Here is a 24,855-nt window from a genome sequence, read left to right as displayed (position 1 = left end):
TTGCCTGCAGTGTTTCTAATGCTTCATTAGCATCTGTTACATAAAGCAGGAATGAGACTCTTTATTAGATATTCTCTCAGATTCTCAGAGAGTTTCTCTGTCTTTTTATTATACAATTTACTCTTAAATGCTCATTCATACTAACATACTAACTCATTCACTCCATCACTCACTCACTCACTCACTCACTCACTCACTCACCCACCTGCATTCTCCACCCTCATGAAATCTGTAAACAGAATAAGGGTGCTGTATTATCATCACAGTAATCATTATTGTCATACACCATGTTTCCTGATTTTGATCTGCATGTACGTATATAACGACTTTTCGATTATTGATTTTCAATTCACATACAATCTCCATATTGCTCACCAAACATTTTCAGAATTGCCGATCACGGAAATATGATGGTAGTATATGGTGGTAGGAGTTATATATTGTTAACACATTTTGGAGGTTTTTCAGCATAGAACAGACTATCAAATACACACTTTATGACTTGCTAGCACACATGAACATGGTGAACCCTCACTTTTTACAAACACACTCACCTAGCACTTGAAAAGCCACAAGAAAAGATCCAAGGATGACGCTGAGGACAGCCAGGATGGTTAACTTCAGTTTCAGGAGACCCATCTCATCCACGGTTACCTGGCAACAAGTTGCTTCCTCAAGACTTTGAGCTGGGGAAGAATAAATGAACCCAAAACACAAATAGCAGCACAGCTGGCCTTGTTAGAAACTTGCTATCATGCTTACTGGTGCGTTTTGGTGGTATAATTGCTGATGTCATTCTGAAAAAGTTGTTCTTGCATTTTCAAATTATTAGGTGGTCTACACAGAACTGCACAGCGCATAGCCTTGACAGCTAGTCAGAACAAAAGGTGTGTCTTTATCTGTCCTTTACATGACCATATACCTTCAAGATAATACTAAAGGTAGTTATTTATAAATAGTTTATCTCAATAACCATCGAGTGCTTCAGCCTGAAGCCTTAAAAACTGGCAAGAAATCAATTTCAAAAATCAATGTAGAACTAACCATTCCCTTTTCCCTGATCTTCACCGGACATCTTTTCTGACATGTTTGTACCTGTAGAGGGCAGCAGAGTGAGGGGGTGATTCAGAGTTTACAACAGTAGAGAAAAAGAAGCATAAAACAGTATGAAGAAATACAAAAATAGGAAATAAAACCAAACTTAATGATAATGTTTTATGTCCACCTATAACATCGGTGTAACATGTTACTCTGTAACTATACAGGTTTCTTCAAGAGCTACATGAGCTTCAGGCAGTTTACCATAAGGGATGATACATGACAGCTTTAGATTTTGTCCACACTGTTTTTCAAAGTACACTTATGGCAAAAAATATTTTTTCTTAAAAAAAAATCTTGGGGTCAAAGAGCTACAGCTTAATGTAAACAAAAACATTTAGGATGTCGCCTTCAACATATTTGTATTCCTTCATTGAACCCTCCCTTTGCCACACGAATGAAGAGACCACAGACTTTTGAAGCTGCCAACTTAATCAAGGCTAACCCAAGGCAGCACCACCAGGTGGCGCTTCAAAACAGTACTTTTAGTTTTTGCTGCCCCAGTTAGATACCTCTAACAGCTTGCAACACCATAGAGACGTGTTCATTCATTTATGAATTGAATAGCATAGCATACAAATAATATGAACAACTTGATCAATCACATAAGGCTGACTATTATAACAATATTATAGTTATCTGCTTGAACCTCAACAACACTTCACTGATTAATTGATATCAGCCAGTGTAGAGAGACAGAGCATCAATGCAAGAGAGATTGGACGTAGAATCAGGAAACGACTGAGGTGAGACTCAATCCCAGGTCGCCATGGTAACTTTAACCTGTACATGGTGTGGAATGTGGCTCCCACACACTCCACTGTTTTTAGAAGATACAGCAGTAGGTTCAGCCTGCGTCAACTTCCATGTTACTATGTCCACAGTCTCACAGTGACATACACAGTTCCTGCGCTAACAGCACCTACCACATACGCACATTTTCGGGGAGATTGAACGAAGGCCCACAGAGATATTTGAAGGTGAAATTACAAGATTATTAAAGTAAGGGTCACTTAAAATGAATGATTTTTTTTTTTTTTTTTCAATGCACCTAGTTAAGTCAAAAAACGTGCTGACTTTGAAGTTACAACTAGTATTAACAGTGTAGACATATACCAAACTGGCACAAGCACCCAGAACCTTTGGCATGAAGGCTGACTAAACCAGAAGAGGAGGACAGCTGGTGATGTGGAACAAATGACAATAAACAAAAATGGTGTCTTTTGTGTTTTAGGGGAAGTAAAGATTGAGACTGTCCAAATTAGCAGAACTACTGCAGCTGGCAAAAGGGAAGGATTCAGGTAGTGTTAGTTATTCAGCATGGCATTCTACAGGCATGTTGGGCAATACTTGCACCTTAGATGATTGTGAGATTTAAATTTCATAGGCAATATATTTTCAGAGGTATTTTGCCACTAAAACAAATCAACAATCAACAAACACGTCTAAAATGTGAATCAACTAAACAGAGACACAAACACATAAATAAAGTATCTAGGTAGTTTCAGTGTAGATGACAAACAATATGATGTGCAATATATACAATAAGTACAATATATACAAAATATAATGCTTCCAACATCCTACACAATCGATCACAAACATTGAATGTACATAAAGTTAAAGCTAACTCAGTTTTCAGTTACCTGTGGTAGAGTCCTTCGATGTGTCCTTTGGTGTTACATTCAAGTAGATTTTGTCTTCTGACATCCTTGTGATCTCTTAGATCTTCTTCAGTCAAAAGGTTATTGTGAACTATAAGACAGAAATATGTCTGTTGTCAGTCTCTTTAACTTAGGAAGTTCAGCTGTCAAACTGAATTATTTGCAATTGTGTGACAGTTCCCCTACAATTCCTCTTTTATACCCTCACAGGCAGTGGCGGTTCTACATGGAAATACGCCCCGGGCGAGACCCCCTCCGAGAGCTGAACTTTTCCCCCGCGCTCCCTTCCCCCTTTTCACACATAGACGCCACCTTTCCAGCAAGCAGGGGCGCAAGCAGGGGCGCAAGCAGGAGCGCCTGCAGCTGCCGGGGGCGCCAATTTGCCTATTCCCCACACAGTGATATGATAGATAATAGAAAACCGCTTCGCAACCCAGATTATTATTATAATTTCTTTGGCCGTGCCGCCCCCCACGTGACTTGAAAAAACGCCGCCCCAGGCAATCGCCCGGGTCGTCCGTGCCTAAAACCGTCACTGCTCACAGGAAGTAACAACAATATTCATGCAAGATACCGAATCATGATTCCCAAGACATTTCCTGTAGATATTACACACTCTTTAGTATACATGGGCCAACTGTGAGTGGAAAGTTGTTAAAACCACTAGTATTGTATTCTGATATGCTTTAATCTATCCTAAAATACAAGACACCCCAAGTTTGTCAATACCCCTGATGCTAAGTTAAAAGAAAAAGGACAAAAGACAATCTTTTAGAAATAACCATAACCCTTACCCTAACTCATTGTTACAACCCGGCTCGTGAGTCGCAACATAAATTGGAGACAGACCACAGAGTGTACAAAATAGGCGTTCTTTATAACAAAAACAGCCGCCAAGCACCAAGCATCCATGGGGTGCACACCAGCCTCAACAGCATGGTGAGGATTAATGGTCTCTTCCATGGGGTGCACACCAGCATCAACAGCATGGTGAGGATTAATGGTCTCTTCCATGGGGTGCACACCAGCATCAACAGCATGGTGAGGATTAATGGCCTCTTCCATGGGGTGCACACCATCATCAACAGCATGGTGAGGATTCAAGGCCTCTTCCATGGGGTGCAGTGCACACCATCATCAACAGCATGGTGAGGATTCAAGGCCTCTTCTATGGGGTGCACACCATCATCAACAGCATGGTGAGGATTCAAGGCCTCTTCTGAGGGTAAATAGCATGGCTTTTATCCACACCTCCTCAGGTACAGATTTGTGACCTGATCTAAAGGTTTTTCCAAACGTAAATTCATGACTAACAGTCGAAGCTTTCTGTTTCTAGCTAAACAGATGGCGTGCCCATGTTCTTCCTCCAAGGGACAGCACATTGATCAGTGGATCACATCCTCTACAGTTGTTGACATCCATTTTGAATACACTTTACTAAACCTCACTAAAATGACATCCATCTTGAGTAAACCTTACTTAAAAGTGTACACTCAAAATGTAAAACTGTAATTGGCCTGAAGTTCCAGAGGTCAGTCCTGTCTCCTGATTGGATGTTGCAAGGCTGTTGCATGGTGGTTATTGTGTGAGCATAGAAATGCTCATATGGGGGACTATTCAAATCCATTAATCAAAATACCACGGGGCAGCTTGGGGCTGAAAGAGTTTTAAGGCAAAGGGAAGTATTCAGTTAGTGTTGTTTATTTAGCATGGTCTTCTGGTGATAAAAACCTGCACCTTAGATGATTATGAAATTTAAACTTCATATGCAATATATTTTCAAAGGTATTTTGCCACTAAAGTATTCTACCTGACTGAATGGTATAAATGCCAATATAGTCTACAAACAGGGAGGGCTTTCTCTGAGTGAGAGGGTCTCCACGCCGACTACGTCGTCTGGTCCCTTCTTCAACTTTGGCTGCTCATTTAGATTATATCGGTCTAGTCCTTCAAGTTTTTTAAAAACAGTCAGTTGCTCAAATATTCCAGAAGGTGTTATAAAATGACAGAGACAGCATATCCATTCCTGTGGTTATATATATAAAAAAACTCAATCACCATTAAAATGTCTTTTGTGTCAGAAAAATGTTGAATTTCTCCCTTTAAAGCAGTGATTGCCCCTCCCCTAAGTTTTCTTTTCTTTAAAAAGTGTCTAGTGCATTTTCCTTTTCCTCTGTATCAGAGAGTGTAATCATGGGCATTTCCTCATTTTACCAGCAGAGGGCACCCTTCACCTACCCTCCAGTTTGTTCTCCATGTCTCTCGTTCCTGTGGCGAGAGCAGCGGGTTCACTCTCACACTCAGCTAACTTCCTTTTGTTGTCTGTTTAACGTCCTGAGGAACTAACAGAAGGTCAACGGTCACCATAGGTACACTTACTGTAATGTTTCATCAGTTCAGGAAACAGGGGCCATAATTCATAGGGACTCATCATTTACATATATGCAAGAAACACACCACATTGTCCATGCAACCAACACTGCCCTACAAAGCAAAAAGGCAGTAACTGCACAGAGCACTAAACTGAGAAAAATGACCTTAAAGTTATCTTGTTGTCCAGCCCAAGTAGTTGTAGGTAGATTATTGGACATGAGGCAGTATTGTTACTCCATATAACCTTATTCTTTTCAGATATTAGTAATTGTATAATTTTTTGTATTTTACCCCCTTACAGTAATGGCGTTTACTGCCTTTTTGCTTTGCTTTACTAGCAGTTTTTGTAGTTACTGTACAAACACCCAACAATTTTCTCCAAAACGACATACATTTGAGATGAGATGTTTTGTTACATGACAAAGAATGCTTTGAATGTTACAAAAAACACAATAACTCATTTTCGCCAAAAAATGCAGTTACTGCCTTTTTGCTTTGTAGGGCAGAACTGAAGACAGGATGGTCATTTCAACATTGTCAGTGAACTTTACATAACAGTTTAATGATGTTGTCACTAGGAATGTGTGAGGACAGCACCATCTGGATACATGGCCCCCGTTCCATTTAGTTATTTGACAGTTGTTTAAACCAGAGATGGCCTAATGTGAGGTACAGTGCTAGAATATATAGCTAAATCAAGGACAGATCATTAAAACCCAAACAAACAAGAGTCAGGAACAAGAGTTTTTAATACTTTCTGACAATTTAAAGAATTGATGGGATCAATACAAGGTTAAGGGGCAAGGTGAGAGTTAAAAATAGTGCAGGTATTTCACTCCAGTGATATTGTATTCTCTTTCAAACACACACACACACACACACACACACACACACACACACAAACCACTTCCTCGTTTTGTGGTTAGCGATTTTATGGGGCTTTCTCTCAATTTTGCAAATCAGACATTCACATTTTCAAGACGGCATCCTAGACAATACTGGTGCAGAGGATGCTAAAGTTGTCAAGGGTGACATCCTGAGTTCCTATAGGCAAGCTTGTCCACTCCTCAGCTTAGGATAAGCACTGGCAGATATCCATTCATTTGAACTTAGGCTTCAAAGGTGATTGGACAGAAAGTTCTGATCATCATAATTTACAAGGAGACATGGACCTACATTTCTTCTTGCTTTATTTAAAGAAATACAATCAAATTTTTTTGCAGGTAAAACCGGAAGAAGTGCATACCCAGTATTATTATTCGCTCAAATCTGATCATGATTTTGCACCAAGTCTTCTCTTCAATTAATCTTATTATGTTAAAATATGTTTATATAATGAAAATTTGATCAAAAGAGATTCAAATCCATTGTATATAATCGCCACTATCCCTCACCATTTTCACCTTTAAATGTATAGATTGAAGTTCACTGAATATAAGTTAAATTCAGAGCCTACAGCTTCTAATCTCACAGATTCGTTTCTTTTGTTTTTCACATCTATCATCATTCACCTTCTTGACCCAATCAATCGTGGCACAGTCCTCATCACCTGAGTTATCTGGCTGGCCTGTTCCCCAAAACCTGAATGAGGAGCAAATAGAGTTCAGTGAACAAAGACATGTGATGAATAGTAATCATACTCTATAAACGGCAATTACATTTTAAAACATAAATCCCATTAGGTAACAGGTATCAGATCATTACTGTGTTAAGCAAGCGGTACATGGCTAACTTAAGTAATAGAACAATGTATTGTAGAGTACTGGTCTTTTCAGTGCATTTCACAAACACAAAAGTAAACATATGCTTGGATTGTACCAACTTTGGGTCTGTGAGGGGTGTGTTGTCCACCCAGCGCCATTCACCCTCTTCCTGAGCATCAGTTAAACCAATCCAGTGTCCTCTTCCCTTGGTCTTCACAAAATCCTAATGTAAAACATCACTCATGATCTTCATAAGCAACACAATGAGGACTGCAATAACCATTTCATCATGTTGATATCAATCACGTAAGTCTTTAAAGCTTGTCTATGTTTAGTTCAAAGCTCTGTTGCATTTTTTTTATTTGAAGAATGTGAATAAGACTGATCAATTAATCCTTCAGCATCTGAAGAATCTTAGTTTTCATGTCCAGGTAGAGTGGGATATCCTGTTAGTATCACATGAGAGGGCGTGAGGTTGAAACTGCTGTAATACGTTGATGTACAAAATGTATTAATCAACCAAAGCTAAGATGACCTTTATCGACCTCACACAAGGAAATGTGTTGAATACCTGATAGTCACAATTAGGTAGTTGTAATTGCTTAGAATATTGATATTCATATTCTATTAACGTATTAATGTATATCCAGGACTGAAGACCATAATGCTTTTCAGTGTCACCACGTTATCTCTGACTTTTTAATTATTGAAATGAACATATTGGATAGTTTTTGCATTATTATAATATTGTAAAGGTTAAAGCATGTTTTTTCTTACATTGGCTCAACACAAGTTTATGTTTGTAATGAATGCTGTTCAGTTCATTTTTTAATCAAATTAATATGTTTAAAAAGAAGAGACAATCGGGGTAGGAACAAAGTAGTTTTTTTTCTATGTATAAGCCACATTCCCTAATTATTCCTTGCATACATACATACATGAATATGTATTTTCCCAGTAAGGTCTAAAATATCAGTCATTCTTATTTACAGTATTACTGATTTCCCAATGATTCCTAGCTTATAACTTCTAAAAATGCCTGCTTCATACTTAAACCTAGACCTCTAATGTTAAATATCCAATGACATTACTGAATGATGCCTACAGTCTTGTAAGTAATGAGCACATCATTTTCTTTTATACAGATCTGACTGGTTACTGGTACAGATTTCTGCTACCTGCTTACTCAGCCATGTCAGTCAAGAGAAGAGCAGGAATTGCTGAATGACTTCTGAATAATATTTTACAAATTGGAAGTCATTATTCTACTATTTTAAAACAGGATGCTGTTGCTGATGTTATATCAGGTAAGAAAATGATCTTGAGTGGCCCTCGGAAACATGTTTCATTAACCTGGTGTTTAACACATGATGTAAATAATGCTGTATATATATGCAATAACCATCCTAGCATTCACACAAATGGTCTGCACACTTGTAAACAAGTAAACAGTTGCTGCTCTCAGGTATGTTGGAGGTATAGAACAGGGGGCTACTGCACCAAACTTCTGATTAGAGTTTAGTAAATTACAGTTAGACAGTAGACCATGAAATGTTTTTAAGGAATTAATATGTCATACCATTTCTTGTTGACTGTTTATGATGACCAGGTGTCCTCCCATAGTCACACAGGCATCTCTGCTCTCAGTCCAGTTCTTCACATCAGTGGAGACGTGGTAACATGATCCATTGAAGTACTCCCAGTCATCCGCACAATTTTTCACTCCTTTAAAATGAATGCAATTCATAATGACCACCAGAACTGTTTTAGTTTGTCATGATTTATTGACATACTGTAAGTACTGTATGTTTATACCGCTACTTTGACTGAAACAAAGACAGCTATTACTACAGTCATACTTATAAGTAGTCCTCTTGTTACATGGTCAAAACCTGATATGGACAGACCTGTTGTTTTTTCAGTACTTTTTTACACAGGAAGTAAGACAAGGTCTAGGAACCTACAGTCCACCACAGATGCATAGAAATCTCACCTTGTAGCTCATTCTTCAGCTTTGTGTTCTCGTTGGTGAGATTATCATTTCTGTTTTTCTGCTCAATTAACATCCTTTCAGTTTCTGATGAAATAAAATACATCAACAGTAGACTATGCCATGAACTAATGAATCTATGGCATGAAACAGATTTTAAGCATCAAATATTTTAATGGATTACTAGGTAGAAAGGGTAACAATCTTTGCCAGATATGACTGCGTTTTCAAAAAGTAAGGTTAACCCAATTTATACTAGCAATTTGACACTGAACCTAACCTAATTTATTCTAGCAATTTGACCTCGACCCGAACTTAATTTATACTAGCAATTTGGACAGACCTGTTTGTTTTTCAGTACTTTCAGTACTACTCAGAAGGAAGACAACGTCTAGGAACCTACAGTCCACAACAGATGTAGCTTGTGTTAAGTGTAGAGAGGTAAGGGAATGGTGGGGTGTTGGGGACGAGTGTGTGGTGGAGGGTTAGTGTTAAGTGTGGAGAGGTAAGGGAATGGTGGGGTGTTGGGGACGAGTGTGTGGTGGAGGGTTAGTGTTAAGTGTGGAGAGGTGAGGGAATGGTGGGGTGTTGGGGACGAGTGTGTGGTGTGGGGTTTTAGAGCAGCTTTGAGTCAGTCACGGGAGCTAAAGCTGCAGCCAATAAGGATAGTCATTTTAGGGAAGAATGTGAGTGCAGATCAGGTAATGAGGTTGGGATAGGAGCCTGTGTGAATATGGGTGCAGATCAGGTAGTGAGGGTGGGATAGGAGCCTGTGTGAATATGGGTGCAGATCAGGTAGTGAGGTTGGGATAGGAGCCTCTGTTAATATGGGTGCAGATCAGGTAATGAGGTTGGGATAGGAGCCTGTGTGAATATGGGTGCAGATCAGGTAGTGAGGGTGGGATAGGAACCTGTGTGAATATGGGTGCAGATCAGGTAGTGAGGGTGGGATAGGAGCCTGTGTGAATATGGGTGCAGATCAGGTAGTGAGGTTGGGATAGGAGCCTGTGTGAATATGGGTGCAGATCAGGTAGTGAGGTTGGGATAGGAGCCTGTGTGAATATGGGTGCAGATCAGGTAGTGAGGGTGGGATAGGAGCCTGTGTGAATATGGGTGCAGATCAGGTAGTGAGGGTGGGATAGGAGCCTGTGTGAATATGGGTAAAGATCAGGTAGTGAGGTTGGGATAGGAGCCTCTGTTAATATGGGTGCAGATCAGGTAATGGGGTTGGGATAGGGGCCTGTGTGAATATGGGTGCAGATCAGGTAGTGAGGGTGGGATAGGAGCCTGTGTGAATATGGGTGCAGATCAGGTAGTGAGGTTGGGATAGGAGCCTGTGTGAATATGGGTGCAGATCAGGTAGTGAGGGTGGGATAGGAGCCTGTGTGAATATGGGTGCAGATCAGGTAGTGAGGGTGGGATAGGAGCCTATGTGAATATGGGTAAAGATCAGGTAGTGAGGTTGGGATAGGAGCCTGTGTGAATATGGGTAAAGATCAGGTAGTGAGGTTGGGATAGGAGCCTGTGTGAATGTGGGTGCAGATCAGGTAATGAGGTTGGGATAGGAGCCTGTGTGAATATGGGTGCAGATCAGGTAGTGAGGTTGGGATAGGAGCCTGTGTGAATATGGGTGCAGATCAGGTAGTGAGGGTGGGATAGGAGCCTGTGTGAATATGGGTGCAGATCAGGTAGTGAGGGTGGGATAGGAGCCTGTGTGAATATGGGTGCAGATCAGGTAGTGAGGTTGGGATAGGAGCCTCTGTTAATATGGGTGCAGATCAGGTAATGGGGTTGGGATAGGGGCCTGTGTGAATATGGGTGCAGATCAGGTAGTGAGGTTGGGATAGGAGCCTGTGTGAATATACAATTTAATTAAGTGGTAGCCCTATGCAGGTTTATTACAGTATGTTCACCAGAATAGATGTGTAATGCTAAAGTAAAATGATCAGTAGAGCAGGGTTAGCTTCAGGTTAGTTGTAAGTTAGCAGACAGGTAGTTGAGCTAGAGCAAGTACTGACATTTTGTAAGGCCATACATATTAAATATTGTTTAAATATCTCCTAAAACCACTTTTTACCTGTAAGGTTAGCCTCCAAAGTCCTTGTGGCATTATCATACTCCTCCTGCAGCATTCCCAACTTCTGAGTAATGTCTTGTGTAGGAAATAAAACAAAATGGTGCTATCCATTTGAAAAGTAAATATAAGAATCCATGATAAACACATATATTGAAATACATTTATAGTTTAGTAGACAGGTAGTTGAGAGCTAGAGCTAGTATTTGTTGTTTGACAGACTTCATGTAGGGCTCCTATCCATATTAAATCTTGTTGAAATATCTCCAGATGTGTGACTTTTCACCTGTAAGGTTAGCATCCAAAGTCCTTGTCATGGCAGTGGCATTATCATACTCTTTCTGCAGCATTCCCAACTTCTCTGTAATGTCTTGTGTTAAGAAGTTAAAGGAAAAGAAAATTGGTGACAGTTATTCATATAAAATGTAAATATACCTTTCAGCTAAAAATCATTCCGAACTTCTCTGTAATGTCTTGAGTAAGGAAATAATAAACTAAGAATCCTTGATAAACACGTCTTTTGAAATTAAGTGCTCGTGCATTGCTCCCCACCTGACATATTAGCCTGTAAAGCCAGAGTCACATTGGCATGCTCCACCCTCAGTAAGTCTAACTGTTCTTTAACACCTGTTGGAAAGTAAAGAACATGTGGCAGATGAGACTCGAATGAGGAATGAGACTCGTTATTAGATATTCTCTCAGATTCTTTATCATACAATGTACTCATAAAGGCCCATTCATACAAACATGTTAACTCATTAACTGAGTCAGATTTACTTATTGTCTTTCATCCACTCACTCACTCATGCTAACTAACTAACTCACTCACTTACTCACTCACTCACTCATGCTAACTCACTCACTCACCTGCATTCTCCACCCTCATGAAATCTGTAAACAGAACAAGGGTGCTGTGTCATCTTCACAGTATTCATTATTGTCATGAACTATGTTTTGTGATTTTGATCTGCATGTATATAACGACTTTTCAATTCATGATTTCAATTTACATAAAATCTATATATTGTTTACCAACCATTTTCAGAATTGCCTATCATGGAAATACTAACATGGTATATGGTGGTAGTAGCTATATATTGTTGACACATTTTGGAGATTTTTCAGCCTAGAACGGACTATAAAATACACACAATCTCGCTTGCTAGCACACTAATGAACATGGTGTACCCTCAATTTTTAAAAACACACTCACATAGCACTTGAAAAGCCACAAGAAAAGCTCCAAGGATGACACAGAGGATGGCCAGGATGGTTAACTTCAGTTTCAGGAGACCCATCTCATCCACGGTTACCTGGCAACAAGTTGCTACCTCAGAACTCTGAGCTGGGGAAGAATAAACACCTATTAAATTAACCCAAAACACAAATAACAGCACAGCTGGCATTGTTAGAAACTTGCTAACATGCTTACTGGTGTGTTTTGGTGGTATAATTGCTGATATCATTCTGAAAAAGTTGAACTGCACAGCGCATAGCCTTGACAGCTAGTCAGAACAAAAGGTGTCTTTATATGTCCTTTACATGACCATATACCTTCAAAATGAATTTGAAGATAATAGTAAAGGTTGTTATTTATAAAGAGTTTATGTCATTAACCATCGAGTGCCTCAGCCTGAAGCCTTAAAAACTGGCAAGAAATCAATTTCAAAATTCAATGTGGAACTAACCATTCCCTTTTCCCTGATCTTCACCGGACATCTTTTCTGACATGTTTGTACCTGTAGAGAGAGGGGGTGATTCAGAGTTGGAAACAGTAGAGTGAGAAGGATAAAACAGTATAAAAAATACAAAATTAGAAAATAATTAATAATGATAATAACAAAATAAAACTAAATGATATCTAATGTCCACCCATTGAGAGTGTTGTCCCGTAACTCTATAACTGTACAGGTTTCTTTAAGAGCCGTTTATCATGAGGGCTGATACATAATCCTTTTTTTTCAAAGGTTCTCCAAAGTACCCAACATCTTTATTCACGCTTTTAAAAAAGATCCTGGGGTGTGTCCTGGGGGCAATAACGTAATTTAGACAGAAAAAGAAAAGCAAATGTATTGGATATCTTTCAATTTCAAATACAATTGTTGAATATCTGTGTGCCTTCATTCAACCCTCCTGGAATGTTACCTGGAATGTTGCCACATGAATGTAGGGACGGCAGACTTTTGAAGCTGCCAACTTGATTGAGGCTAACCCAAGGCACCACCACCAGGTGGCCCTTCAAAACAGTACTTTTAGTTTTTGGTGCCTCAGTCAGATGCCTCTAACGGGTTGCAACACCATAGAGCCGTGTTCATTTCATACATGAAATATTACTGATGTATGAATGACTTGATACATGACATGAGGTTGACTATTATAGTTATCTGCTTGAACCTCTACAACACGTCACTGTTTGGGGGGCTTTTGTAGACTTAATTGATATCAGACAGTGTAGAGAGATGGAAACTCAATGCAAGAGTGATTGGACGTAGAATCAGGAAATGACTGAGGTCAGACTCAATCCGAGCTCGCCTGAATTTCCCTCGGGATTAAAAAAGTATCCAACTATCTATCTATCTATCTATCTATCTATCTATCTATCTATCTATCTATCTATCTATCTATCTATCTATCTATCTATCTATCTATCTATCTGCCTGCCTGCCTGCCTGCCTGCCTGCCTGCCTGCCTGCCTGCCTGCCTGCCTGCCTGCCTGCCTGCCTGCCTGCCTGCCTGCCTGCCTGTCTGTCTGTCTGTCTGTCTGTCTATCTATCTATCTATCTATCTATCTATCTATCTAACTTAGACCTGTAATAGTGTGGGATGCTACTGTGTGTGCCACAGCTCCCACACACTCTCCTCGTCTTGCTCGTCTCCTCTCCTCATCAAGCGTAATTTTCTTAAAAATTACGCTTGAGCCAATTGATACTTCAGGAACTCCAGGAATTTCTTTAGGAAAGGCTATTTCTGAGTCTTACAGAAAGGGCATTTTAATAGGCATGTATGACAACTTGATAACAACACTTGACACTTTATGATGTCAGGTGTTGAGGGTAGCCATCATTACACAGGCTCATATCCAGCTGATGTCCTTACAAGATTATCTGAAGTAAGAGACACTCACAATTAATGAGTACATCAGGGTTTTTTCTCTGCACCTAGTTAAGTGAACCAATGTGTTGACTTTGAAGTGACGACTAGTAGCCTATGTACAGTTTAATCATATACCAAACCCGACACAAGCATAGAGAACCTTTGGCATGAAGGCTGACTAGACCAGAAGAGGAGGACAGCACTGGTAATATTACACCCTCTGGTGATTTAAAACAAATGGGACAACAATGGTGTCATGTGTGTTTTAGGGGAAGTAAAGAGTGAGGCCTTCCAAATTAGCAGAACTACTACAACTCCCAAAAAGGTATTAATGTCAAAGGGAAGAATTCAATTAGTGTTAGTTATTTAGCTTGGTATTCTACATGCATGTTGATCAAAACCTGCACCTTAGACGATTGTGAGATTTAAACTTCATAGGCAATATATCATCAGTGGTATTTTGCCACGCAAGCAAAATAACAGCAAACAAGTCTAAAATGTAAACGAATAAACAATCAGCTAAACAGATAAATAAAATGTCCAGGTAGGTTCAGTGAAGCTTACAAACAATATGATGTGCAATATGTAAAAACCTATTGCTCACAAGATCCTACACAACCGTTTAAAACACTGAATGTACATAAAGTTAAAACTCACTCGCTTTTCAGTTACCTGTGGTAGAGTCCTCTGGTGTGTCCTCTGGCATTGAATTCATGTAGATTTCGTTTTCTGCCATCCTTGTGATCTCTAGGTTTCAGTTAATATGTGATTGTGAGCTGTGAAAAAGACGTTGGTCTCCTGTCAGTCTCTTTAACTTAGGAAGGTCAGCTGTCATACCGGCTTATTTGTAATTGTTTGAGAGTTCCTCCTTCAATTCCTCTTTTATACTGTATGGCAGTAATGGATCTTTGGAGTGGAAAAACAGAGAGCGCTTACTTCCTCTGTTAACTTCTTATTTGTGAGAGTTAGGTGCTAGTTTATGGTGCCCCAACAAACATCGAAAGTATTGATCTTCCACCAACCTGCTTGTGAGGAGTTAGGTGCTAGTTTATGGTGCCCCCAACAAACATCGCAATTGTTGATCTTCCGTTAAGCTGCTGAGACTCAGACCTCTGTCTCTGGTTCTCTCTTCGTACTTTTCAGTGCCCAGGTGACACTAGGCACAGAGAAATGAATGTAAGAGTGCTAAAGTGAAATGTTGCATTGGAAGATGATCTCTTTATCATGTTTGAGCTTGTTTGAATGGTCTCAGTCTGAGTGGTACAATGGTCTCAATGTACAGCTGGATATATTAATCAGAACATGGAGGCATGATCATTCTGGTCTCTGTGAGAGTGCAAAGGATTCTCTCTGAAACCCCCTCCATTTGGCTGTTAATGTGCGATTCTCATCTCGAGAAACCCACTATCTATGGGGGTGATTATTAGGCCAGATGGAGCAATACATGGGTACTTAAGGGGAAGATATTAAATGATCCAGGAGTATTGTGTTTCCAGATCTCCCTCACAACCGTATGGGTAGTCACTTCTTAGCAGCCAGGTATGTTCATCTTTCTCTTTTTTTGTAGTACCTGAAACAGGTATGAGTTTGTGACCAGATCAAAGGTTTTTGTCTCTAGGAATAACAGAGTATTTTTGTAGACTCTCTCACATGTACCCATTTAATACAGTGATTTAGCAGACTCTACGCATAATATGCTGTACCGGTGTCTTTACCGAAGGTGTCATATGCCATGCACATAGGGCTCAGTATTGAGAACACAAACCCTATTTGTCAAAGAGATCATGGCATCTGGTCTCTTAAAGTCATTTAGTTAATTATCAGAGGATGTAGCACGACCATGCTGTGAATCTCTAAACTAAGACATGACAGGAGCAGAGATAAATCATAATCAGCTGCTTGTCATAGCCTCTCACATCACATGTGGAAGTTGAATGGATCATTTGACAGGAACTGAATGGGGGGAAGACCCAGGTCATGTATCAAGGGGAACTGGTCTGGCCAGGTGTGTGCTGGCACCTTTATGCAGAAACTGCAGGTGATACTTCTTGAGCACCAACACCACCTTACATACCGTACTGATAACATACTGAACATACTGTGTATCCTATAAGAGCACCCACACCACCTTACATACTGTACTGATAACATACTGAACATACTGTGTATTCTATAAGAGCACCAACACCACCTTACATACCGTACTGATAACATACTGAACATACTGTGCCTCCTATAAGAGCACCAACACCACCTTACATACCGTACTGATAACATACTGAACATACTGTGTCTCCTATAAGAGCACCAACACCACCTTACATACCGTACTGATAACATACTGAACATACTGTGTATCCTATAAGAGCACCCACACCACCTTACATACTGTACTGATAACATACTGAACATACTGTGTATTCTATAAGAGCACCAACACCACCTTACATACCGTACTGATAACATACTGAACATACTGTGTCTCCTATAAGAGCACCCACACCACCTTACATACCGTACTGATAACATACTGAACATACTGTGCCTCCTTTAAGAGCACCAACACCACCTTACACACCCACCGTACTGATAACAAACTGTGTGTCATAACTCTCATGAAAAGGATTGATGTGAATTTGAACACACCCGTCAGGACAGAACATAGTGCAGGTATATATTTTCATCAGTATGTATGCTGCCTGGATATAAAACCGCTGTTTCTCATATTTATGTCCAAAACCATGCATGTTTTCGCCTAGCTATATCATGTGCTGGAACACCTGTAATCTGTCCATTGTGTTCTGACTTTAATCAGGAACTTGCATATGGTTTAGTGCAGAACCTACCACTCTTACCACGCCTCCAGAACTGGACTGAGACCATCAGTTGTATACTAGAAAATAAAGTTATCTAACGTTCCCTCTCGTTCTCCCTCACTCCAACTGCAACAGAACGAGCGACCGAGTCCTCCAACCTTAACTAAACCATAACAATAACAACACAGCTAGGACAACCTTCTTCATCTTCTTTCTGGCTAATCAACATCAGATCCGCCAGCACAACCCTTTACCCTAAGGACTGGTGACTCATATGACACATTCATTGGCCTTCCCATAGCCACACACGCAAAGGGAACACTCGAACTTCGGGCTGCACATAGGTTTGTCCTCTGTTCATCTCACAAGTATGTTCACAAACGTACATAGAAAAGCATGCAGAACTACTATTGATCGAATAATGGAACACACAAACACACACATTCTTTCTGCCGTGTATCCGACAGTGCACACTCGAGCACACAAGCTCATACACACCCTCCCTCTCTTTCTCACACACACTCCTTCAATTCATTAGTTATTTATATTTAGTTTGATTATATATTGTATTTATTATTTATTATCATTGTGTCAATAAACATTTTGATTATATAGCTGGTCTACTTAATGTTACACAAGACTGAATGCTACCAATCTCTTTAATTTAGAACTCCAAAGACCTTCAACCTTGCTATTAACAAGGCAACTCAATGGTTGTAGTTATTCATTGTATTACTTTTATTGTTCAAATATATTTAATGAGACTGATACAGTACATAACATTGAGACTGATTTGTGGCTGATCTATATTTTGACCACTGTGGAGGACACTACCCTTTGGGTGGCGACCCCTAAGTGTTCAAGATAATTGATCTGCTATTGTGTTGAATGGTTGATACCTGTCCAATGAGGTGAGATCAACAACATATTGGTCCTGATGTCATGATAGTACTAATGTGTCTTGGTGGTATTACTATGTATACACAATTGCAGCCACATTTACCCAGTGCCCGCTTACGAGGTACGATGCCTGCATTCTCACACCGCTTACGAGGTACGGTGCCTACATTCTCACACCGCTTACGAGGTTCCCACATTCTTTGGTACTCTTTGTGAATAAGGGACCAATTGTACCTATACATGCATTAAAAAGATGGTGAGTACGTGGCTATCCATGCATTACCATAACGCCCCCTAGGTGTTCAACATAATTGATTGAGCTGCAATGTGAGCCGAATCTCCTTAGAGGTGATTGTTCACACATGACAACTGCATCCCTTGGTAATCACTATGGTAACATTGTATTTTTTTTCTTTTCAGTTGCTCAGTCGTCTGCTATCTGATTAATACTGACCTACATAAGAATGTGGAATAAAACACCATTCAAATGCTCTGTCTATACTTTTGATTTTTTTTTTATATATGTTTGGGGCCAGAAATGTTCTATTCCCTCTCCCTCACATTATTGCAAATCACACATACATGCAGATCTCATACAGTCCCTTACAGACACGGCCTGTATTAACCTCCAGCAGTACTAATCACAAAAGAAATAAGTGGTTTCTGTGTGTGTTTTAAATATAATACAATGTGAAATACCTGCAATGGAAAATTGTTCTGAGAGTGACTTTATCTGAAGTATGTTCTAATATATGAAACAATACATTCCCATTAAAATGTGTTTTCCATTTTGGAGATACAACAGCCTCAAATAAACATCACTTTAACTCTCACCTTGCCTCTTTACCTGGTATTGATCCTATAACTCCACACTAGGCAGTTTTAAAGTTCTGTAGTTAGAAAGTATAAAATGGTATAAACTGTATTTTTCTAACATTCAAAACGTGACTGAAGACACAACTTTTCTACAATGTCTGATGCACTTCCACTCAAATCAATAAAAAAAAACGATGTTCTTCCTTATTTGACCTTTGCCATGAAACTGAAACACACTCTCCTGGCACTTTTGGTTTCAATGATCTGTTCTTGATTTAGCTATATATGCTAGCATTGAACCTCACATAAAGCCATCTCTGGAAAGAACAACTGTCAAATAACTAAATCAAAATAATGCCATGTATTCAGATGGTGCTGTCCTAACACATTCCTAGTGACAAACTTCAAGTAAACTTTTCCAAACAGGTTCCAAAATGAGATGAGACAACGCATATTTGGCTATCAGTGTTTCTGAGGAGTTGAAACGCCTAAACAAGAACAGTGGAACATGTCTACCTACCCTCATATCTAACTTCCATTGAGAAGACCAGTAGTACCAATGCAACCACTTGGGCAAAATATTTACAAGTGGATACACATTTTAGATTACACTGTACTCTTGTGGGTAGAAAACTGCACAGTATTCTTTATAATTATCTTTGTTATTTAATATATTCTGTGACATTTTGTAGACTCAAGACAAACTACCTGTGATGATCAGTGCTGTGATATAAACCCATTTGATCTCAAATGATGACAAATTCTCAGGGGTTTTTCCCTTCCTACCTATTCTACCCACTGTGTCCCTCTGTTCTGTGCTGTGTTCATCTGTGCCAACTGTTCTCCTGGAAGTGACAGAAGAGCGTAAGTGAACATGTAGGGCACCCCTCAGTGTCCCTTTGACTTATCCAACACAGATGAATCATGAGGACCTCATACGGCTGCCTGATAGTACCATTGAAAGAAGAGTCACCGAGAAACCAGCTTTATTCAGATCAGAACATACCTCTCTACACATGGTTGCATATATGGGGGAGTTAACATCACTGAAAGCTCTTTGCAACAATGTGTGTTTTTTCAAGACGGCATCCTGGACAATACTGGTGCAGATGATGCTAAAGAAGTCAAGACATACTGAGTTCCTAAAGGCAAGCTTGTCCACTCATCAGCTTAGGATAAGCACTGGCAGATATCCATTCAAGTGAACTTAGGCTTCAAAGGTCTTTGGACAAAACTTCATGAAGCTACATTTCTTCTTGCATTACTTAAGAAAATACAATCAATGACAGATGATTTATTTACAGCTAAAACTATTGATACATTTTCAACAAACTGTAGGAAGTAGATGCTTACCCAGTATTAAACGTCTCTATTACTGACCTCTAAAATCTGATCATGATTTGGCACAAAGTCTTCACTCATTTAGCTCATTCTATTAAAATATGTTTATGTAATGAAAATGATCTGAACAAAAGAGATTCAAATCCATCGTCTATAATTGCCACTTTCCCTCACCATTTTCACCTTTATATGTATAGATTGAAGTTCTATGAATATAAATTAAATGCAGATCCTACAGCTTCTAATCTCACAGATTCGCTTCTGTTTTATTTGACATGTATCATCATCCCAATTATTGCTTCTATCAATCCTGGCACAGTCCTGATTATTATTCCAGTTGTCTGGCTGCTCTTCTCCCCAAAACCTGAAAGAGGAGCAAATAGAGTTCAGTGAACAAAGATATGTGATGAATGGTAATCATACTCTATAAAAGGCTGTTACATTTTAAAACAGAAATCCCATGAGGTAACAGGTATCAGATCATTACTGTGTTAAGCAATCATTTAATGGATAACTTAAGTATTAGAACAATGTATTGTAGAGTCTTTTCAGTGCATTTCACAAACACAAAAGTAAAAATGTTTGGATTGTACTAACTTTGGGTATGTGAGGGGTGTGTTGTCCACCCAGCGCCATTCGCCCTCTTGCTGAGCATCAGTTAAACCAATCCAGTGTCCTCTTCCCTTGGTCTTCACAAAATCCTAATGTAAGAAACATCACTCATGATCTTTATAAGCAACACAATGAGGACTGCAATAACCATTTCATCATGTTGATATCAATCACGTAAGTCTTTAAAGCTTGTCTACTCTTAGTTCAATGCTCTGCTGCATTTTTTTCATTTGAAGAATGTGAATAAGACTTATAAATTAATCCTTCAGCATCTGAATAATCTTAGTTTTCATGTCCAGGTAGTATCACATGAGAGGGCTTGAGGTTGAAACTGCTGTAATACATTCATTGGCCTCCTGAGTGAAGCACATTTATCTTTGAAGCTTTTATACTCTTGGTTCAAAGCTCTGCTGCATTCTTAATTTTTTTATTTGTAGATTGTGAATAGGAGTGATCAATTCATCTTTATTTTCATTTCCAGGTAGAGTGGGATATCCAGTTAGTATAACATGAGAGGGCGTGAGGTTGAAACTGCTGTTATACATTGGTGTATAAAATGTATTAGTCAACCAAAGCTAAGATGACCTTTATTGATCCCACACAGGGAAATGTGCTGAATACCTGATAGTCACAAATAGGCAGTTGTAATTGATTAGAATATTGATTCATATTTCTATTATCGTCATACCTGATTAGAGTTAGATAGTACACCATGAAATATTATTTTAAAAATGAATATGTCAAACCCATTCTTCTTGACTGTTTATGATGACCAGGTGTCCTCCCATAGTCACACAGGCATCTCTGCTCTCAGTCCAGCTCTTCACATCAGTGGAGAAGTGGTAGCATGCTCCTTTGAAGAACTCCCAGTCATCAGCACACTTCCTCACTCCTGTTTAAGGAAAGCAATTCATAATGACCACCAAAACTGACATTAGTTTGTCATACATGTATATACTGCTTCTTTGACTGAAACAAAGACAACCTACAGTCATACTGATAAGTAGTCCTCTTGTTACGTGGTCAAAGCCTGATATGTACAGACCTGTTGCTTTTTCAGTACGTTTGTGCACCAGAAATAAGGCAAGGTCTAGGAACCTACAGTCCACAACATATGTATGAAAGCTCTCACCTTTCAGCTCTGTGATTTCCTTGGTGAGATTATCATTTCTCTTTTTCTGCTCAAATAACATATTTTCAGTTGCTGTCGAAAGAAAGAAATCAACAGTAGACTCTGTCAATAAAAGATGAATCAGATTTCAAACATCATATATTTTCCTAATTAGTGGATTAAGAGGTGGAATGGGTGGAACAATCTTTGCCAGATATGACTGGATTTTCAAATATTAAGATTAACCTTGCTTATACTAGCAACTTGACCCTGACCCTGACCTAATTCATACTACCAATTTGGACAGACCTGCTGGTTTGTCAGTACTTTTGTGCATCAGAAGGAGGACGAGGTCTAGGAACATAACGTCCACAACAGATGTAGCTCATCTTGTACCAAATTAATACATTTACATTCAGTAGCCTTAGATAAGAACACTTAACTCTGGGATTTCTTTTCTGAGTATAAAACCTGACAGTAAAACTTTTTCGCAATTTTACCATTGCTGGGGACCCCTTGATAAACTGCTAAAATGGTACTTTAGCTAATGTAACTAGCCTACTGTTTCTCCATGGAATTCCCAGAATCATGCATGTCTACATTAAACAGTGGGCAGATGGTTTTCACAGTAGACCAATATTAATGAATATACATCTGTCGAAACATTACTTCTTAACTTTTTCTTAACAGCGCTTGAGAAGGAGATCCATAATGATTAACTTGGACAAAGAAATAGTCAGGGAAGTCAAGCTTAATCAGAGATAATGATTTAGTAAACAATAATTTTTTTCATGATTCGCTTCCGGTTTTTCTTGTTTTATTTTTAAGGAAAACTAGTCAATCTCCCTGACTGTGAGAGAGGAGAAACATCATGTCCAATGGAGTGTGGGGTAACCTAATGAGGTGCACCTGAGAAGAGGCTTTAAGTGTGGAGAGGTAAGGAATGGTGGGGTGTTGGGGACGAGTGTGTGGTGGAGGGTTAGTGTTAAGTGTGGAGAGGTAAGGGAATGGTGGGGTGTTAGGGACGAGTGTGTGGTGCTGGAGGGTTAGTGTTAAGTGTGGAGAGGTAAGGGAATGGTGGGGTGTTGGGGACGAGTGTGTGGTGCTGGAGGGTTAGTGTTAAGTGTGGAGAGGTGAGGGAATGGTGGGGTGTTGGGGATGAGTGTGTGGTGGAGGGTTAGTGTTAAGTGTGGAGAGGTAAGGAATGGTGGGGTGTTGGGGATGAGTGTGTGGTGGAGGGTTAGTGTTAAGTGTGGAGAGGTAAGGAATGGTGGGGTGTTGGGGATGAGTGTGTGGTGGAGGGTTAGTGTTAAGTGTGGAGAGGTGAGGGAATGGTGGGGTGTTGGGGATGAGTGTGCGGTGCTGGAGGGGTTTTAGAGCAGCTTTGAGGCGGTTGCAGGTGCTAAAGCTGCGGCCAATGACGATAGTCATTCAGGGTAAAGAATGTGAGTGCAGCTCAGGTAGTGAGGTTGGGATAGGAGCCTGTGTGAATATGGGTGCAGATCAGGTAGTGAGGTTGGGATAGGAGCCTGTGTGAATATGGGTGCAGATCAGGTAGTGAGGTTGGGATAGGAGCATGTGTGAATATGGGTGCAGATCAGGTAGTGAGGTTGGGATACAACCTGTGTGAATATGGGTGCAGATCAGGTAGTGAGGTTGGGATAGGAGCCTGTGTGAATATGGGTGCAGATCAGGTAGTGAGGTTGGGATAGGAGCCTGTGTGAATATTGTTGCAGCTCAGGTAGTGAGTTTGGGATAGGAGCCTGTGTGAATATGGGTGCAGATCAGGTAGTGAGGTTGGGATAGGAGCCTGTGTGAATATGGGTGCAGATCAGGTAGTGAGGTTGGGATAGGAGCCTGTGTGAATATGGGTGCAGATCAGGTAGTGAGGTTGGGATAGGAGCCTGTGTGAATATGGGTGCAGATCAGGTAGTGAGGTTGGGATAGGAGCCTGTGTGAATATGGGTGCAGATCAGGTAGTGAGGTTGGGATAGGAGCCTGTGTGAATATGGGTGCAGATCAGGTAGTGAGGTTGGGATAGGAGCCTGTGTGAATATGGGTGCAGATCAGGTAGTGAGGTTGGGATACAACCTGTGTGAATATGGGTGCAGATCAGGTAGTGAGGTTGGGATAGGAGCCTGTGTGAATATGGGTGCAGATCAGGTAGTGAGGTTGGGATAGGAGCCTGTGTGAATATTGTTGCAGCTCAGGTAGTGAGTTTGGGATAGGAGCCTGTGTGAATATGGGTGCAGATCAGGTAGTGAGGTTGGGATAGGAGCCTGTGTGAATATGGGTGCAGATCAGGTAGTGAGGTTGGGATAGGAGCCTGTGTGAATATGGGTGCAGATCAGGTAGTGAGGTTGGGATAGGAGCCTGTGTGAATATGGGTGCAGATCAGGTAGTGAGGTTGGGATAGGAGCCTGTGTGAATATGGGTGCAGATCAGGTAGTGAGGTTGGGATAGGAGCCTGTGTGAATATGGGTGCAGATCAGGTAGTGAGGTTGGGATAGGAGCCTGTGTGAATATGGGTGCAGATCAGGTAGTGAGGTTGGGATACAACCTGTGTGAATATGGGTGCAGATCAGGTAGTGAGGTTGGGATAGGAGCCTGTGTGAATATGGGTGCAGATCAGGTAGTGAGGTTGGGATAGGAGCCTGTGTGAATATTGTTGCAGCTCAGGTAGTGAGTTTGGGATAGGAGCCTGTGTGAATATGGGTGCAGATCAGGTAGTGAGGTTGGGATAGGAGCCTGTGTGAATATGGGTGCAGATCAGGTAGTGAGGTTGGGATAGGAGCCTGTGTGAATATGGGTGCAGATCAGGTAGTGAGGTTGGGATAGGAGCCTGTGTGAATATGGGTGCAGATCAGGTAGTGAGGTTGGGATAGGAGCCTGTGTGAATATGGGTGCAGATCAGGTAGTGAGGTTGGGATACAACCTGTGTGAATATGGGTGCAGATCAGGTAGTGAGGTTGGGATAGGAGCCTGTGTGAATATGGGTGCAGATCAGGTAGTGAGGTTGGGATAGGAGCCTGTGTGAATATTGTTGCAGCTCAGGTAGTGAGTTTGGGATAGGAGCCTGTGTGAATATGGGTGCAGATCAGGTAGTGAGGTTGGGATAGGAGCCTGTGTGAATATGGGTGCAGATCAGGTAGTGAGGTTGGGATAGGAGCCTGTGTGAATATGGGTGCAGATCAGGTAGTGAGGTTGGGATAGGAGCCTGTGTGAATATGGGTGCAGATCAGGTAGTGAGGTTGGGATAGGAGC

General features: G+C 40.4%; 2 protein-coding genes across 2 annotated transcripts in view; both read right to left on the bottom strand.

Annotated features, from left to right (window-relative positions):
* The window catches only part of LOC308382332 (uncharacterized protein), a gene marked incomplete at both ends in the record, with an annotated part of 34,141 nt that extends 31,333 nt beyond the window's left edge, over positions 1 to 2,808 (bottom strand). The window contains 4 exon segments of the mRNA XM_080860054.1: positions 206 to 229; positions 555 to 686; positions 1,045 to 1,095; positions 2,745 to 2,808. Coding sequence (XP_080716180.1) covers positions 206 to 229; positions 555 to 686; positions 1,045 to 1,095; positions 2,745 to 2,808 — 271 coding nt within the window.
* Positions 2,809 to 6,580: 3,772 nt separating this feature from the next.
* On the bottom strand, positions 6,581 to 14,731 carry LOC308382331 (C-type lectin domain family 10 member A-like; the record flags this gene model as incomplete). Its single annotated transcript, XM_080860053.1, is given in 9 exon segments — positions 6,581 to 6,716; positions 8,418 to 8,434; positions 8,438 to 8,455; positions 8,457 to 8,563; positions 11,189 to 11,272; positions 11,770 to 11,793; positions 12,116 to 12,247; positions 12,591 to 12,641; positions 14,668 to 14,731. Coding segments are annotated over 9 exon segments (633 nt in total).
* Between the last annotated feature and the right edge of the window lie 10,124 nt (positions 14,732 to 24,855).

The sequence above is a fragment of the Sprattus sprattus genome (genome assembly GCF_963457725.1).
Source record: "Sprattus sprattus genome assembly, chromosome: 21".
Lineage (NCBI taxonomy): Eukaryota > Metazoa > Chordata > Actinopteri > Clupeiformes > Clupeidae > Sprattus > Sprattus sprattus.
This window is presented reverse-complemented; position numbering and strand designations above follow the sequence as displayed.